This window comes from Pyrus communis, chromosome 9 (genome assembly GCF_041283825.1).
Source record: "Pyrus communis isolate YQ-2024b chromosome 9, ASM4128382v1, whole genome shotgun sequence".
Lineage (NCBI taxonomy): Eukaryota > Viridiplantae > Streptophyta > Magnoliopsida > Rosales > Rosaceae > Pyrus > Pyrus communis.
The window spans coordinates 1,859,243-1,876,002 of record NC_142573.1 but is presented as its reverse complement, the minus strand read 5'-3'; the positions used below and the strand labels follow the sequence as shown (position 1 = coordinate 1,876,002).

General features: G+C 38.0%; 2 protein-coding genes and 1 long non-coding RNA gene across 7 annotated transcripts; all 3 read right to left on the bottom strand.

Annotated features, from left to right (window-relative positions):
* Nucleotides 1-641: 641 nt before the first annotated feature.
* LOC148694006 (uncharacterized) lies at nt 642-1,053 on the bottom strand. Its single transcript, XR_015966153.1, has 2 exons — nt 1,005-1,053; nt 642-850 (listed from the first exon to the last, which is right to left on the bottom strand). It is a non-coding gene; the product is annotated as an uncharacterized LOC148694006 (long non-coding RNA).
* An 806-nt stretch (nt 1,054-1,859) lies between these two features.
* Nucleotides 1,860-15,948, bottom strand: LOC137739621 (uncharacterized). Of its 5 annotated transcripts, none has more exons than XM_068479255.2 (18): nt 15,629-15,948; nt 15,359-15,550; nt 15,110-15,265; nt 14,645-14,938; nt 14,304-14,515; nt 14,140-14,214; nt 13,922-13,988; nt 13,371-13,696; nt 12,928-13,161; nt 12,648-12,835; nt 12,091-12,229; nt 11,882-11,990; nt 11,590-11,692; nt 11,288-11,471; nt 11,056-11,154; nt 10,916-10,974; nt 10,687-10,792; nt 9,922-10,492 (listed from the first exon to the last, which is right to left on the bottom strand). In XM_068479255.2, exons 1-18 carry the CDS (start codon nt 15,861-15,863, stop codon nt 10,328-10,330), a joined length of 2,943 nt encoding a protein of 980 aa, XP_068335356.2. In that variant the 5' UTR covers nt 15,864-15,948; the 3' UTR covers nt 9,922-10,327. The 5 variants fall into 5 exon arrangements, with proteins under 5 accessions (XP_088555516.1, XP_088555515.1, XP_068335358.2 ...); XM_068479256.2 differs by having other exon boundaries at nt 11,590-11,662; nt 15,629-15,944; XM_088699390.1 differs by lacking the exons at nt 9,922-10,492; nt 10,687-10,792; nt 10,916-10,974; nt 11,056-11,154; nt 11,288-11,471 and adding exons at nt 1,860-2,008; nt 2,090-2,188; nt 2,322-2,496 and having other exon boundaries at nt 11,590-11,662; nt 15,629-15,944.
* On the bottom strand, nt 5,113-9,292 carry LOC137739315 (senescence-associated carboxylesterase 101). Its single transcript, XM_068478868.2, has 4 exons — nt 8,807-9,292; nt 7,467-7,821; nt 6,531-7,088; nt 5,113-6,310 (listed from the first exon to the last, which is right to left on the bottom strand). The coding sequence occupies exons 1-4, from the start codon at nt 8,815-8,817 to the stop codon at nt 5,441-5,443; spliced, it is 1,794 nt and encodes a 597-aa protein (XP_068334969.2). The 5' UTR covers nt 8,818-9,292; the 3' UTR covers nt 5,113-5,440.
* Nucleotides 15,949-16,760: the final 812 nt, after the last annotated feature.

Here is a 16,760-nt window from a genome sequence, read left to right as displayed (position 1 = left end):
TCTTAGACAGCCATGTAGTCTGGTCGTTCGCAGCCAAGAATTTCTCCCAATATAGGGCTGACTTTTATTGTTTCAAGATGGAAGATAGATCTGTGATCAATCAAATATTTCAGACAACCAAAAGAGGAGTTTGCACTTGTTAGATTTAGTTAAAAATTGATCAATGAATATCTAAATGGGATAACTGGTTAAATCGTATCAACTAATCAAGACATGTGAGAAGAGTGCCAAAATTTCAATCGAACGTCGTGCGATCTTTGGGGAACACTTGGAAAATCCCATTGCTCTGACTGGCATTAAATTTTAATCGAACTTTGTACGAGCAATCAGCAGTTGTAGGAATAAAGGGCAAAAAATTGCATAAGACAGAAAGAGGTGTGCCTTAGCAGCGTTAATGCTTGCTTTTCCTGAACACTGGTGACTTATTTTGATGCCTAAAGTCCCAATTTAACACGACCTACATTGCTTCCACTGAACCAATGTCGATATCTTTCGATTATATGTTCGTGAGAGCAAAGAGATAAAGCACAAAGACAACCTGAGCACTCATGATTTCGAAGTGGCTGATGCTGTTACCAATTTGCTAGAAACGACTGTTCTGATGCTGTATGATAAGAAGCATTCGTCCATGCCGTGTAGTATGTATAGTGTGGTTACTTTATTGGGTACTCTCGTATTGTTACAAGAAACAGGTGCGGTGGGAAAAATTTACGAGTCCAAAAGCTGAAGAGTATAGTAACTTACCAGGAAGAAAAAATGCAGAGTCATTACGTCTGAAAATAGTATAACGGGAAAATAGCATGCCAACCGTGGAAGTCGGTTTAGCTTTGCTATTGCACTGAATACACATCTGCAAGTGAGTCGAACAAAAATTATATGAGAATCCAATTGCTTACAATTTCTTATGCCTTAAGAGCACTTCCACCATGGGAAACCCTCCCCCAGGCTATTCACTATTTAATTCATTTAGTAAACAGCAACTGCTCTTAATGAACGGTAATTACCTTTTGCATCTCCACTATTGCACTTGAATAGCCTTGGCAATAAACAATAAAATATTAGTTTTTTTTTTTAAATAATAAAAAATAGTTTTATTTGTAATTTCGGATAGAATTTTTAATTGGTCTCATTGTACCATTTTCTATTAATTTTTTTCTTTCTTTTCACATGGTGTACTACACCATTCCAAAACCCTTTTTTAATTTATTATTATTATTTTTCTTCTACTCTTTCACATGGTGCCAACGCACCATTCCAAAAGCCCAAACCCCTTCTTTTCAACCCATGGTCCCCCACCTCCAACGCACCCAAACCCTCGTCGCCTCTTTTCCTCCATCTTCACCACCCCACCACCGCCTCTCTTCCTCTATCTTCACCATCCCACCCACCTCAGCCTCCATCAACAGTCTCGATCTTCCCCGCTCCTTAACCAAACTCTCTCTCTCTCTCCTCTTTCCCCCAAAAACAAATCCCAAATCATGTGATCTGGGCGTGCCGGTGGAAGGAGGAGGATCGCGAAGGGGCGAAGGCGGTGTGGGGTGTGGCGGCAATTGTGGAGGAGAAGGGATTGGATCTCTGCCATTTGTCTGTGAGTGTTCATCAATCTCGGCGACAAACTCTGGCGAGAGCCATTGAGTTCGAAGCTTGGGTTTTACAATTTTTTAATTTTTTTTTTTAATTTTACTTGTTTTTTTATTAATATTTAATATTTTTATTAATTTTATATTATGACTGACGTCGCCCTGATGTCAGCCCACGTCACATTGCCTTTGGGCTTTCGGGCTGGCAACTCGTGCCGGACCTCTCCCTCGGGCCTGCTCGGGCTCCATCGTCAGCACACGCTGGGCTAGGTTGCTCAGGCTCTCAGCCACTGTTCGCGGCCTGTCCCTCGAAGGACGTTTCAACAGCTTGCAACCACGTATCACACACAAAATTGTAATTGTATTTACATGACCAGCAGGAATGGAATGAATAACTTGAAGATAAGTACGGCGGCCATGAGAAATGGCTGCAATTAGAAACAAATAATATCAGGTAAGTAGTAGCGACCAATCCGATAAATACTCAGGAAAGTTCAACCTTCACTTACACTGAAGACAGTAATGAACTGATACACTGATGAAATCTCAAAACTTGCAATACTCGCAAAGTTTCCCGTTCCAAAGAAAGCAGCGTTGAATAAAACCATCTAAAACCACAAAAGACATCCGAGAGTACCATGATGAGCAGTAAAATTATCAAAAAGACTGGGCAATGTATATCATTAAATTTCTCCAACAATCAGATAAATATTTTCCAAAAAGAAAAGAGAAAGGACTTACAAAGATTAACGGAATTCTCACGTCAGAGAATCTACCGTCAAGTATGACGTTATCCTCCATGTCGCTAAAGGAACTTGACGACCTTTTCACCTTACTTGAGTAAGTAAGTGTGTTTTCAACTAGTATCCAAGAGATGAGTACAAGGGACAGAGCACCGTAGAAAACAGCTTCATATCTGCATATGTTTTGAGAATGAAGGAAAAGATAAAAAAAAAATCATCCTAACATTATGCATATTAAAAAAGGAAAGTGGTATTGGCACTCTAAAAATCTCATTTTATACTCCTTACAAGTGTATTTTTCTTTCTAAATATAGAAAGTTTGAAGTGTAGAATAAGATTTTTGAAGTGCCAATAACAATCTCTTTATATAAAAAAATTGTTAAATAAAGGCAACTATAAAAGTTAGCATATGGATGGACTGTACCCGATAGATAATAGAAGAAATGTGGAAAAGCATCGTAGCTATCCTTTAATTATAATCGTTCATCATACATTGTAGACTTAGAAATTATTTTAAAATTTAAAATTAAATATAAATAATATTTAACAAAAATTGACTGCACGATATACAATGAACTGTTACAATTACGGGATCCCTACGATGCCAGGAATCCAAGAAATGTGGGAGGAAAACCGAGAAATATGGAAGTAAGCCGGACAAGAGACCATTTGCTGAAAATAATGGAAGTATAAATATTAACCTAATAGGGAAGAGTTAAAACGCATACCAGCGATGGACCAATTTATGATCTGGTGTACAGCGAGTGGGTCCTGCTTCTTTGTTCTATGAGAGGTTGATATCGACACCTGTGCCTAATCTCTCCCCGCCTTCCGTTCTCAATCCCTAACACGCCGAGCTTCTCCATCGCCTTGTTGAAGGGGGTGGAGGAGAGGAGGGTGGAGGCGTCGCAGCCGTTGGCGAGGCTGTCGTGGAAGAAGAGGCGGAAAGTGGCTGCGGCGGTGGTGGGATTCATGATCTGCCTCTCGGGCACGATTTTTGGTGGTAGTTGGTGTAGAGTCGGGATTCGGCGGCGGGGAGAGTGGTGAGAGCTAGTAGAGATGTGAGGAGGACAATGAGGAATGCCGCCATGCTTAGCTTCTCTCTGCGGCTGCTGCTGCTTCTGCAACTGCTTCGGCTGGCGGGCGGTAGCTCGAAGGAAGAAATGAGCTTTTTGGAAGCTCAGAGGAGGAGGAAGACAGAGAGAGAGAGAGAGAGAAATAGAGAGAGAGAGGTCTCGTGTCCCGTCACAATTTCGACTAGCGTTCCATTGAATCATACAATTGTATTTTCGAACCCAACTTAAAAAAGGAAGATGTCGAGCTAATTTTAGAGAGAACGGTTTTATCGTCATGTAGTACGGATTTGGATTCTATCCGGATACTAAGTATCCTCATATTTTAGTCATTTATTGTGTGTGGTCATAAATTATTTGATTTTTTTTTATTTAAAATTAAACATAAATAGTACTTAACGAAAATTGATCATACAATGTACGATGAACGACTATGATGTGAGAATCCCTATAATTCCTACAAATTGAATTCGGAGATGATCCTCTTCCACGTAGCACCTTGATCAATTTAACTATACAATGTGACGTATTTAAAAATGTACACATGTCATTGTTTTGTTTGATTGGAATATCACGGTAGAGATAAATTCGTACCATATTATTAGGGAATGTTCAAAGTATTACAATAATTTAACAAATGAGACGATTTCGAACCCGAAAAGCATAGATAAAAACCTAACACTTTATTCACTAAGATATTAAACCACATACAAAAATTTAGACTTTTTCTCGGTTTAGACATGCTCCTCTTTGTTCATGCACACTTTAATGAATTTTGCCCGTATAAACATCATAAAATTCGTTTGAAAGCCAAAAATTGAAAAGAAAATTCTGAAACCAATTTTGGTTTTCAAAAAAATAATTTTTTAATGGGCAGTTAAACTTATAAAGTAAAGAGTAAAAATGCTCCTTGCCCTCCGAGCAGATAGCCAGAAAGTGGGTAACTGTTTGAATCAAAACAAAAAGGTTTGTTGAAGATTGTTGAGATTGATGAGAACTGCATTTGCATGTGCATGTGCATGTGGGTCCCATATCTAAGCTGGGTTTTCTTCTCATGTCTACACTCTACTTTCCTAATATTTGGCATGGCAAATTGACAGTTTCTATCTAAATCACTACCTTATTTTAAGAAAATGATATCATATCAAATTTTAATGATTCGAATTCTAAAGAAATTGATGAACATTTTGTTCCAATAAAATATTGAAATTTTATTGTGATACTTAAATTGACAAATGGTTTTGGACTTAAATTTTTGCAAGAATGGTGTTTGAATCAAGATTTACAAAATAAACGATTCGGATCGTTAGAGTTCGATGTGGAGTGAGTCTCATAACTAGTTAGAGTTCGATGGGGAGGGCCTGCCTCATCCAAAGCATACATACATGTAGTTGTAAAATATATATGTACTGTGTCCCAGGCTGTAAAATCCTTTCTTCGTTTCTTACGCATCACGTGACTTCATTACTTCAAACTAATTCACTAGGAGATGGACTTACCTATCTCGAGGTGTATGCCATTTTGTTCCTTAATCACACATTGCGTGTTATGTGAAAAAACACCAGAAAGGTATACACTATGGGATACGTGAGTATTTCTACTTTAACTTCGAATCCCAGTTCCACACGAGGTCATTTGGCTAAAATATGTATTTACTAGATTAAGCTTTTGTACTTTATAGGTTCATATGAAGATTAATACAACGCAAACCACAAGAAACACAAGTCTCAATTTATTATAAATGATGATTAGGGTAGCTCTCAAACTTAGCGAAATCAAAATACAAGTAGTGTCATTACTTTTATGATGTGGAAATTACAACATTATAATTGAAACCATTCCCCCACACATTATTTTTCTTACAAGAGAGGTAGATGCTAGAGCCCAAAACAAAAAGAAACCACAAACAAAACATTCAAACGTAGTAGCACCGACAAGTCCTGCAAGTACTGCACGCCATTCTCTACAAAATCACGAGCAATACAGGAAAACTAATCCTGCTTTATCTGACTTAATTGCTTGCTTAAAACTTAATTATCTTGAATTATAGAACAGCAAGAACCGAGACCCCATCCTCGTACTTGCGATAAGTGTGAAGCCTCATGGCGTCTGTGAATTTTGAGGAGTAGCTACTTCCCACAATCTCTTTGTACTTGTTCCACCATCGCATGAAGCTGCTCTGCGCCAAGAAAATATCAGGTGTCACTGCGAAATTCTCGAGCGTATCCAGCACGTAATGCTCAAATTCGATCAGCTTTTGCTTGGCATCTGGATTACTAGCTAGTTCGTCGCACAAGATAAGCGCTTCCTCGACGTGCACCCAAAAACATGAATCATCATTCAGACTAGAAGCCACACTCTTCGCTTTTGAGTTGGACTTGCTTGCGCTGCGCGGTTGCGGGTTCTCCCTTTCTTCCCTCTCTCTCTTTTCCTTCTTCTTTTTCTCATCTTCCTTGAACCATTGCTCCAAAAGAACGAAATGCCGAGGCCTTTCCTCTATGTAATTTTTTCCACCTTCCTTGTAGTACTCAGCAATGTGAAGCGGTTCGATCATCCTTCTGTAATTCGTTCCAGCAAAAAGAAAACGGACACGCATTGCGGCTCCTTCTGTCTGGGGCTTGTTCGCAGCTTCTGTAACCGTGTCATGCCAATAATTATAGAGCTTCTTCTTGTACTCTTGGGCAATAATGTCACTTGGGTAACGCTTGTTTCTGTACCTGTCATAGTATCCAATTCCCATGTCTTTGGACTCCTTCTTGTACCATTCCATGTTGGCCATGTCCTTTTTAGACTCATTCAATTTCAAGAAAGAACTGTAAACCTTCGTCTTCTGGATCACTAGTTTACGTTCGTGAGTGACCATCTTTTTTATCAGACTTTCGAATTCTATGTTGGGTTGTTGCTGCTGCAATGACTTTTACAAAAGGAGTTGAGAGAAAAGTTAGTAGCTAGAAGTAAACATGGGATGTGATTTCCGCAAAACTCGTATTCTCTCCTTGCATACCCGTGTTTATTTCTAGTCTTTGGATTAAATAAATCAAAGGAGAATCAAGAGATGGAAATAAACAGGTTTGTGCGGAAACTATTTCCCTAGATCATCATCAAATCAGATATTTCTGTTGAAAGTTTGATACCTGTGAGCTGAGAACTCCTAATATTGCTGCCAACTGTGTTTTAATTCCAGCTTTAAGTGGAACTCTATCCTCTTCAACCAACTCAAAGTCATCTCTAGACAATGCCTTGGTCTTGAGATCATTCAAAATCTTTCCGTAATCAAACAACTGAGTCCCTGAATTCGGAACTGGATTTTGAACACACTGAGAGCTGGTTTCCACCAATAGTTGCAAAATGGCATCAGCGTCCTCAAAGCAAGAACCACCCGAAGAGGAGCACAGTAGGAATGTTCCGAAAGGCTTATAACCACTTGCTTGCGAAGTTAGGAAGACTTTAGGTACAGGATCATTGATGGAGGCTACATTCAAAAAGCAAGAAGTCCATGTTGAGAATTCCAACACACATTGTCGGAGTTTTTCGTCACCGATCAAGGGTGAACCGAAAGTGATGCAAAGGGGGCGTTTTGCTTTCGAAAAGTCGAGGCTTTCTAGCAGCCATAAGGTGAAAAGGGTAGCCACAGCACCTCCAAAGGAATGTCCAGTGATCACTATCCGTGAGGATTTGCTGCTTTCTACCAGCTGAAATATTACATAAAAGTTAGTCAATTACTGAACTTATAAATAATCAATTCGGAGACGTCTTTACAATTAAGTTCCTCAAACTACATTCATAGTAAAAAAAAAAAAATAAATAAATAAATAAAAACACACTTAAACTCGGTTTTGAAACAAACAAAGAAAGGACTCCATTGTTAATATATCCGGCTCTTATAACTCTATAAATGAGGGATTTGTAAGCATTTTTCGTTAACATTAACAGTTTGTCGAAGAAGCCAAACTAATTAAGTGAAAAGTAATCTAGCAATATAAATATGATTTTTAACTGTTTCTCACTAACATTAAGAGTCGTCAAAGCCGTTAAACATTATCAGTTATCAGAGAGACAATAATACGCACCTCTTTTCGCAAATTCTCGAGGTTTTTGTGGTTAAATTTGAAGAATTCGATTGCCAATTCATTGACGAAGAAACTTGGGGCGTTCTTGCTGCACAAAAACTCAAAGAGAGAAAAACCTTTGTCCTTAAGAGTCAACGACGAAACCATCGGCTGTTGATTGTGAAGCGTGACGGGTGAAGTAAGAAAAGATATGATGATGGTGTTTGAGTGCTTGGTTTCACTAATGTATAAGGCCATTTTTGCATTCGGATCAGCAGCTGTCTGGAGCTTTTGCTTCTGAACCGCGTTCCATGACTGGTGCAGGGGAGGAGAAGTCACCAGCACATTTGCTATTTCAAGCCCAGCACTGCTAATTCTGTCATCACCAACAAAAATTTGAAGCAAAGTTAAATGGAGGGTGTAAGCAAATAGCATCCAACTATAATAACAAACATGCTTGAAACTTCTGTTGAAATAGCTAAAAATATCAGTCTAACCACCAAAAGTATTTTTAATTACATGTCGTTGGAAATGTTTTTAAAATAATTGAAAACGTTTTTAAAGAAAATAGTTTTAGATTCCAAAAGCACTTACAAGAAGTATTTGAAGCGCTTCCTTCAAAAAACACTAGTTATGTACTTTTTACAAGGAAGCACTGCAAGTGCTTTTCTAAACTTTATACTTATATTTTTACTAAGAATTGATTTAAAAAATATTTCAAACAAGCTAGTTTTCTAAAGACATTTCGTCATCTTTCTAGCAATGTGTTCTTCCCCAACCCATTTTCACCTCTCACACACCCATATTAATTATTGTTCATGGATTTTCCTCACTTCATTTGACCTGACGATCCGAAAATTAAGAGGTGCATGACAAGTAAAAATAAGTGCGTGGATAATACTACCTATTTCTAATGTAGCCACTTAGCAAAATATTTGTAAGAATGAAATTGCACTTTGGTAAACTATAAGGACGATTATTAAGCTGTTGTATTTCGTAAGATTCACTTTACTCATAAGCACTTATCTTTTACCATGAACATATAGAAATGTTTATTAAATACTCAAGTGCTCTTCGAAAAAGCACTTGAAAATATAGAAGTGCTTGTAGAAGGCGGACATAGCACATGCTTCTCCGAAAAGAGCTTATACCGTCTATCTAAAAGCGTTTTGCAATTTTTATTTTTTTTTTATTTTTTATTTTTGCCAGATTCAACCATAAGAACTTTTGATTGTTGAAAAAACACACTTTTAGCAATTCCAGACCATTTTCCGCTTAATCAAGATAACACAAGAAAAATCTTGGCAAAGGATTCAAAGAAAAACAAGGATCGGAGGAGTTTGAAGTCGAAGTTCACTTACTGGTCGTTCATCTTCAAGCTTTTGATCTGCTTCAAACACACGGTAGATGGAGAAAACTGGATACCAGAATGGTCCTGTCTCTGCTTTTATAGAATAATTAATCCTATCGTTATTATTAATATTATGGACTTCTTTCTCCCACCATTCAAAAGCCCCCACGACGAAACTTCTCACCAAGTCGAAATGCACAGCAAAGTCTAGGTCGTCGTCAACGCAACTTGTTCCTGAAAGCTTCTCGGAGGAAAAGGGAGGGCCCTAGACCTTTGTATCGATGCTTTTCTTCGGCTTCTTTTGTACGTTTACGTGTTAAAATTCAGGTAGATTATTCCCACTTGCATTACTGAGTTTAACTACTGAACATTCGAGGAAGGATGCAAAGAAATTTACAAAGGAATCTAACGAGTGAATACGAGGGCTCGGGTATGGCCGTTGACCGATGGTCGTCTTTTTCTGACTTCACCTACGAGCAATACAATATGGTCGTCTTTTTCTTTTCTTTGCTTCTACAAGGGGTAATCCTTGAGTTCGGACGCGCGCACGCGCGCAAGGGGCGCAGGGTGGGACCATCGGCAAGAATGGGTGTTTTGTGTGTGCAATTAGAGCATCTCCAATATAGGGGACTGCCCGAAGGCCCCAAAAATTACCTTACAATTAAGGATTGCGTAGGGATGTGTATGTCGATAGCATTATCCTTGGTTTTAAGTTGGAATCCCAACTTTTTTAGGTGTAGTCCCTAGCACGTGATGGGATTCTAGAATACCAGCTTCCAATGGGGCAGATGCCGTTACTTTTCTCATCTGTTGATGAGAAAACAAGAGTTACAAAAGTATTTTTGGGTTATTTTGTGTTTTTTTTTTTTTTTTTTTTTTTTTTTACAATTTAGATCAACCGCTGTGAAATTAACAATGATTTTTTAACTTGTAGTCCCTAAATTTAAAGATTATATTATAAAGACACTCTTGTTGGAACTAATTTTCTTTTAGGAACAAATATATTCCCTTTAAGTTCATAAATGAGTCTTCAAAATTAGTGATGGGACTCCGATTAAAGATGGCTCTTAGACAGCCATGAGGTTTGGTCGTTCGCAGCCAAGAATTTCTTCCAAGAGGACCGACTTTTATTGTTTCAAGATGGAAGATAGTAACATTTAATCTATGATCAATCAAATATTTCAGACAGCCAAAAAAGGAGTTTGTACTTGTTAAATTTAGTTTCAAAATTGATCAATGAACATCTAAATAGGATAACTGGCTAAATCGTATCAACTAATCAAGACATGTGAGAAGAGTGCCAAAATTTCAATCGAACGTTGTGCGATCTTTGGGGAACACTTGGGAAAATCCCATTGCTCTGACTCCCATTAAATTTCAGTCGAACTTTGTACAAGCAATCAGCAGTTGTAGGAATAAAGGGCAAAAAATTGCAGAAGACCGCAAGAGGTGTGCCTTCGCAGCGTTAATGCTCGCTTTTCCTGAATACTGGTGACTTATTTTGATGCCCAAACTCCCAATTCAACACGACCTACATTGCTTTCCGAGAGGAGCGGTCCACTGAACCAATGTCGATATCTTTCGTGTACATGTTCGTGAGAGCAAAGAGCAAAAGCACAAAGACAACCTGAGCACTCATGATTCCGAAGTGGCTGATGCTGTTACCAATTTCCATCCAGCTTCCTGTATTCCGGACCTAATAACAATAAAAACTGTCAGTAGGTTTTGCTAGAAACGATTGTTCTGATGCTGTGTGATAAGAAGCGTTCGTCCATGCACGTGTAGTATGTATGGTGTGGTTACTTTATTGGGTACTCTCGTATTGTTACAAGAGACAGGTGCGGTGAGAGAAAGTTACGGGTCCAAAATCTGAAGAGTATAGTAACTTACCAGGAAGAAAAAATGCATGGTCATTACGTCTGAAAATAGTATAACGAGAAAATAGCATGCCAACCGTGGAAGTCGGTTTAGCTTTGTTATTGCACTGAATACACATCTGCAAGTGAGTGAACACAAATTATATGAGAACCCAATTGCTTACAATTTCTTATGGCTTAAAAGAAGGACGTTTCAACAGCTTGCTACCACGTATCACACACAAAATTGTAACTGTACTTACATGACTAGCAGGAATGGAATGAATAACTTGAATATAAGTAAGGCGGCCATGAGAAATGGCTGCAATTACAAGCAAATAATATCAGGTAAGTAGTAGCGACAAATCTGATAAATACTCAGGAAAGTTCAACCTTTACTTACACTGAAGACAGTAATGAACCGATACACTGATGAAATCTCAAAACTTGCAATACTCGCAAAGTTTCCCGTTCCAAAGAAAGCAACGTTGAATAAAACCATCTAAAACCACAAAAGACATCCGAGAGTACCATGATGAGCAGTAAAATTACCAAAAAGACCGGGCAATATATATCATTAAATTGCTCCAACAATCAGATAAATATTTTAGAAAAAGAAAAGAGAAAGGACTTACAAAGATTAACGGAATTCTCACGTCAGACAGCTGTAAGTATCTACCATCAAGTATGACATTATCCTCCATATCGCTAAAGGAACTTGACAACCTTTTCACCTTACTTGAGTAAGTAAGTGTGTTTTCAACTAGTATCCAAGAGATGAGTACAAGGGCCAGAGCACCATAGAAAACAGCTTCATATCTGCATATGTTTTGAGAATGAAGGAAAAGATCAAAAAAGGCATCCTAACATTATGCATATTAAAAAAAAACTGCTAAATGAAGGCAACTATAAAAGTTATCATATGAATGGACTGTACCCGATAGATAATAGAAGAAATGTGGGAGCAAAACCGAGAAATATGGAAGTAAGCCGGGACAAGAGACCATTTGCTGAAAATAATGGAAGTATCATCGAGAAACCTATGACCCGACAAATTAAAGATCAACATAAATAGACATGTAATTTGCAGTTATAAACTTTTCAGGCATTAAATACCTGTCAACTGACATACTGATTATAAAGAGAAAATAACTTACAAGCCGGATATGTAAAAAGGCCCAAATAGAAATATAAATATTAACCTAATAGGGAAGAGTTAAAACGCATACCAGCGATGGCCCAATTTATGATCTGGTGCACAGCGAGTAGTTCCTGCTTCTCTGTTCTATGAGAGGTTGATATCGACACCATTATGGATGACAATCCAACCAAAACAGCCTAATTCACAAAGGTCCAAAAATCTAAAATTTATCTCCAGACTTATTAAGTTACTTTATATTCTTTCCAAACCAACCAAGGACAGAGATAGGTTAAGCACCTGTAACTGGAAGAGCATGGGAAATTTAGGTTTCTTCTTGTCATGATTACAGATACTTAGCCAATACTTTCCTTCAGTGCGCAGATCTAGCAGTCTGGCAGCTACTCCGATCATAATAATCATAACTCCACTCCAAATCCTGCAAACATGATTCGTCATAAAAGCTTCATAATTAGCTTAATCTTTATTGTTTAATCAAATGTGCATTCAATTCATTTCTTAATTTTACACAAACATAACAAACACAATTATCAAAGCTGATTTGAATTCTTGCAAATAGTAATATTGGCACATGCTGGGTTTGTGCTTTGAACACATATCAGGTTTTCCCTCCTAGAAAGAAGGAAATCTCAACAAGGCCCAGCCTTCCCATAAAAAGAAGTGAGCACAATAAAGGTATTGGTTGAATTAGAGATTGTGCTAACAATTCTGAAGTTCCTTACACTTACAATGAAGTCATAACTGTTTGAAGAATTAACCCCCGCCCCAACACACGCACACACCAGCCAACACAGGCACAGACCAGAAAGAAACATTCAGGAAATAAGATGACTTACACTAGACGATTATTATCAGGAATTTCTGCTGGCATCAAAGTAAATACAGACAAGAACCAACATGCAGCACAAACAAAGATTGGTATGCCAGATCTCCATGGAATCGATTTTAAGAGATAGAGAAAGGATATGACTCCGGAAACTAGGAAACACCAAGTGTATAGCTTCCTCTCAGTAAAGCTATTAACCTGCAGGAATCACCAAAAGACGCTGTTCAGGATTGTAGAGTACAATAATCCCATGGCTTGCAGTGTGAAAAATTACAGTTCTGATTCAATACCAGGAATTCAAGAATGAATACTGAGAAAGCACCAGTGGCTAGAATTTTCACAAAGTAATTGATTCTTCTTCCATATAAATCTTTCCATAATGCTTTGATGAACCGATATTCACTAAATATTTGTGTCCACAGAAATACTGTCATTGACGTGTATGCGTGGTAAAGAGGAGGAGAATGCTCCATAAACAGTACTATACTAAGTAGTCCCAGAAAAAGGCATCCACAAAGTTGTACCTACAGAAAATAATGAGATTTATGGGTTACATTGCAGGGTGAATATTAACACTTCTAGATGTTCGAATTTCATATATAATATATTCACAAACATCTTTTAGTTTCTTTTTTTTTTTTAACGAAAAAACATAGGTTTTTTGAGAATTCCGTCCTTCAATTTAGAAATCACTATCAAAGCTTACAAGAGGTCAAGCTTACACAAACATTACTTTTCTGGTATTATCTGTCCGGTGATCTGCTTGCTCCATTCTAAACATATACCCTGCCAATGAAGTATAAGATTGCAACACATGGAGAAGAATATAGGTCATCCAACCGATATACCCAAGAATAATTACTGTCATGAGCATCAGCCAATCGTAAATTTGGAAATAGTGAAGTCCTTTCAAAGCCAAATCCCTGAGATCTTCAGACAGCTTCTTCACAGCTTCATAGTCTCTATTAGATATTAGATCCTCAATCTGATCCAATAGGGAGGAATAATCGGCCAGTGGTTTGAAAGGCTTAAAATATAATGAATTTGCCTCCTTTGTTTCTAATTTTGTCAAGAAATCCAAGATCAATAAAAAGGAAGTGTCTATCTCCTTCCGCTCCTCAAAACTCCAGTAGAATCAGATATAACAACAGTTTTAACCTTAATATGCTATTTCATTAAACGAATTGGATATGTTATGATTAAAGGAGGTGATGCCTTGTTGTCATCTATAGCGCATAAATATATGTGTGTGTATACATATATAATCAGATAACAAAAGGATACGTGACTTCCTAAGAAACTGGTTGAGAATTTGCTTTGAGTTCGCAACCACAGCTTCAACTTCATCTTCCTGGAAAATTAAACAAAAAGAGAAAATTCAGCTGTCTACCAATTAACCAGAAAACTCATCGAATAAAATATGCACATGCAGGCAAAGATAAAAGCGATAACATTTTACATCCTTTACAATGAAAGTCGTCAATCAAACTGGTTGACCATACCTTTGTCATGTCTATGTAATCAAGAGGTAAACTTCCAACTGAGTTTACAGGACCAGGCAAACCAAGAAGAGTTGACTGCCAGAAAACTCAATCAGCAAATAAGAGTGATTAAACTTGAAAGGTAGTTTAAAGGGAAAAAAAGTCGGGAAAGCAAACTGTACAACCATGAGAGGTGCAATATCAGCTTGATTAACATCCACCCTTTCAACGCCATGAAGGCCCCATTCTTTAGGTGTTGGCGCATCATGCATATGATCATCAACAAAACGAAAACTACAATCAGAATGGTTGGAGACTGGCTTGGGATGTTTAACACCTGCCCCCCAAACAACTAGGGGAGTATCAGTGTTTGAAGGATGTCCATCTCCATGGCTGCCTATCAGTAAAATTATAACACGTAAGAACTGTTACAAGGGGAATTTATGATGAAGATAAAAACTTATAACAAATCAGTGAGAAAAGAAGAGCAAAAAATTTCTATATAAGTGAACGAATTAATTCCAACCTTTATCATGCATTCCATGATCAGCGGTAAATACGTATGCAGTACGATTGTCCTTGTAATAGTCTTCAAGAAGATTATAAACCCTTTCAGCTATACTGTCAACAACCGCAACATTGTTGAGATATATGGATGAAAAGGGCCTATGCGCATGACCATTTGAATCACAGCCAAGTAAGTGCAAAAACACAACAAGATTATCCTGTAAGAGTAACTCCTTCAACTTCTGGTCTTCTTTGGACCGATTCAGAAGGCTCTGAAATTGATCGAAAGACCACTCATCCAGAAAGGAAGCATCTGCATTAACACATACAAATTGATAAAAGAAAGCATCATACACAATTACAAATATTTAAACTTCACTAGTAGCAATGTGCTGTAAGATTGAAAACAATCCAGTAAATCGAAAACGAAAACAGAGATAACAAGTTGTAACTGAAACAATGTGATGAAAGTTTGAAATCAAACCAGTAGCAAAGTCTTCAAATTCATGAGGGTAACTATTCCAGGTTGTGTGAGGCAGTGCAGCGCAGAAAATCGGAACTATATCCGGACTACCATAAGAAAAAGTATGCCGGCTTCGATTAAAAACCGAATCGAATTCAACAGGGTTAGCTTTCCACCCTGAAAACACGAATTGGGTTTCTTCAGGAAGCCAAATTTCATCTGTATAAATGCTGAAAAAAATTAAAAAATAATAAAAAAAAAAGATTCAACCTTTCGTAACAGCACTGGGATCCTCATAGAACCCAGCAATGATAGCAACATGTCCAGGCCTCGACTCCGTTGGCGGACGAGCGTGCGACACTCCCCACCGACCTTTCTCTTTCATAACACTTCTCAAAAACGGCGCTCTGAAGTTCCCGTCGGAATCCGACTCGAAGAATTTGTCGGCTCGCAGCCCATCAGCTGCAGCACAAGCTCAAACCTTTAATAGCACACTCGAATAAGAAGACAGAGGAATTTTACCGGGAAAATTGGACGTACCGACGAGCAAAACGAGACGCTTTGCAGGAGCGGAGAAGCGGGGGCTGACGAGATCCATGCCGTGGACAATGGGGGACTTGAAGTAGATGTCAAAGATGCTGAGCATGTAAACGGCGTGGAGAAGTACGCCGAGTACTACCAGCCATTTCTCTTTTCTCTTCAGCCATGTCCGTCGTCTTCTCCGCGTGCTTGCTCTGGCGTTGCTTCCTTCCGCCGCATCTCTGCCGTCCGCCATTTTAACTCCGTCGCTTTTCTTCCTGATCGTCACAGTCGTCGTTCAACACTTTCGCTCCTTTTTTCTCTTTCTTGCAGTCTTACTTCTTTCAGAAAATATTGTGGGCCCATTGGGCCCATATTTTAGGAGATGATATTGTTGAATGGGCCGAGGCCTAGAAGTTCAGGATCAGAATGTGTAATATTAATTTTTATTTTTTGTCAAACGATAAATTTGTTAGATAAGGAAATCGACAGAGTTTGAACTCACGCAGTGGTATAATATTATTTAGGATAGTGTTATCCGCATACTTCTTTTTACCTCTCACAACCCTTCTTAATTTTCAGCTGTCAGATCGAATAAATTGACGAATATCACAGGGGAAAAAAAATAACAAATGGTGCATGAAAACTAAAAGTAAGTGCGTGGATAGCACCCCCTTATTATTTATTTTTTGATTATTACGAAGAATTTGATTTTATAGTTAATTTAGTCAAAATTGGAAAGTTTGGGGAGGAATTTCAGCTGAGCTACTTCCTAACTTTGGCTAACTTCTTGTGCTTCCCTACATTGAAGGAGAGAAAGTGCCTTCTTATTCTCCTCCGCCGTTGTCTTTTGCGACACAATTGATCTGCTACAAACCGATTTCTAAACTGTTTTAATTTGGAAACCAGAAAATTTAATACAAAAGGGTGAAACGTCATATGTTCAATTGGCAGAAGCCACATCTTTTGTTTGTTGAGAGTTTTATTTGAAAGCATATATTTTTATTTTTCAACTTTTATTTTTTGCAAAGCATGCCTTAATAAATTATTGTACGATAATGAATGGCCCCAATATTTCATAGTACGAGTAGACGATGAGTTTATACTTTAATGATATATCCATATGGTTTTCATTGATTATGCCACACCAAGT

Bases quoted from the DNA above. Each gene is read 5' to 3' on its own strand.
- LOC137739621 (XM_068479255.2), bottom strand. From the start codon at position 15,863: ATGGCGGACGGCAGAGATGCGGCGGAAGGAAGCAACGCCAGAGCAAGC. The intron at 13,697-13,921 runs GTATCCTTTTGT...TGACAAAATTAG, and splicing joins CCAGTTTCTTAGGAAGTCAC to AAACAAAGGAGGCAAATTCA. The intron at 11,155-11,287 runs GTAAGTCCTTTC...TTGTGGTTTTAG, and splicing joins TGAGAATTCCGTTAATCTTT to ATGGTTTTATTCAACGTTGC.
- LOC137739315 (XM_068478868.2), bottom strand. The intron at 7,089-7,466 runs GTGCGTATTATT...GTAATATTTCAG, and splicing joins TCGAGAATTTGCGAAAAGAG to CTGGTAGAAAGCAGCAAATC. The intron at 6,311-6,530 runs GTATCAAACTTT...CTTTTGTAAAAG, and splicing joins TAGGAGTTCTCAGCTCACAG to TCATTGCAGCAGCAACAACC.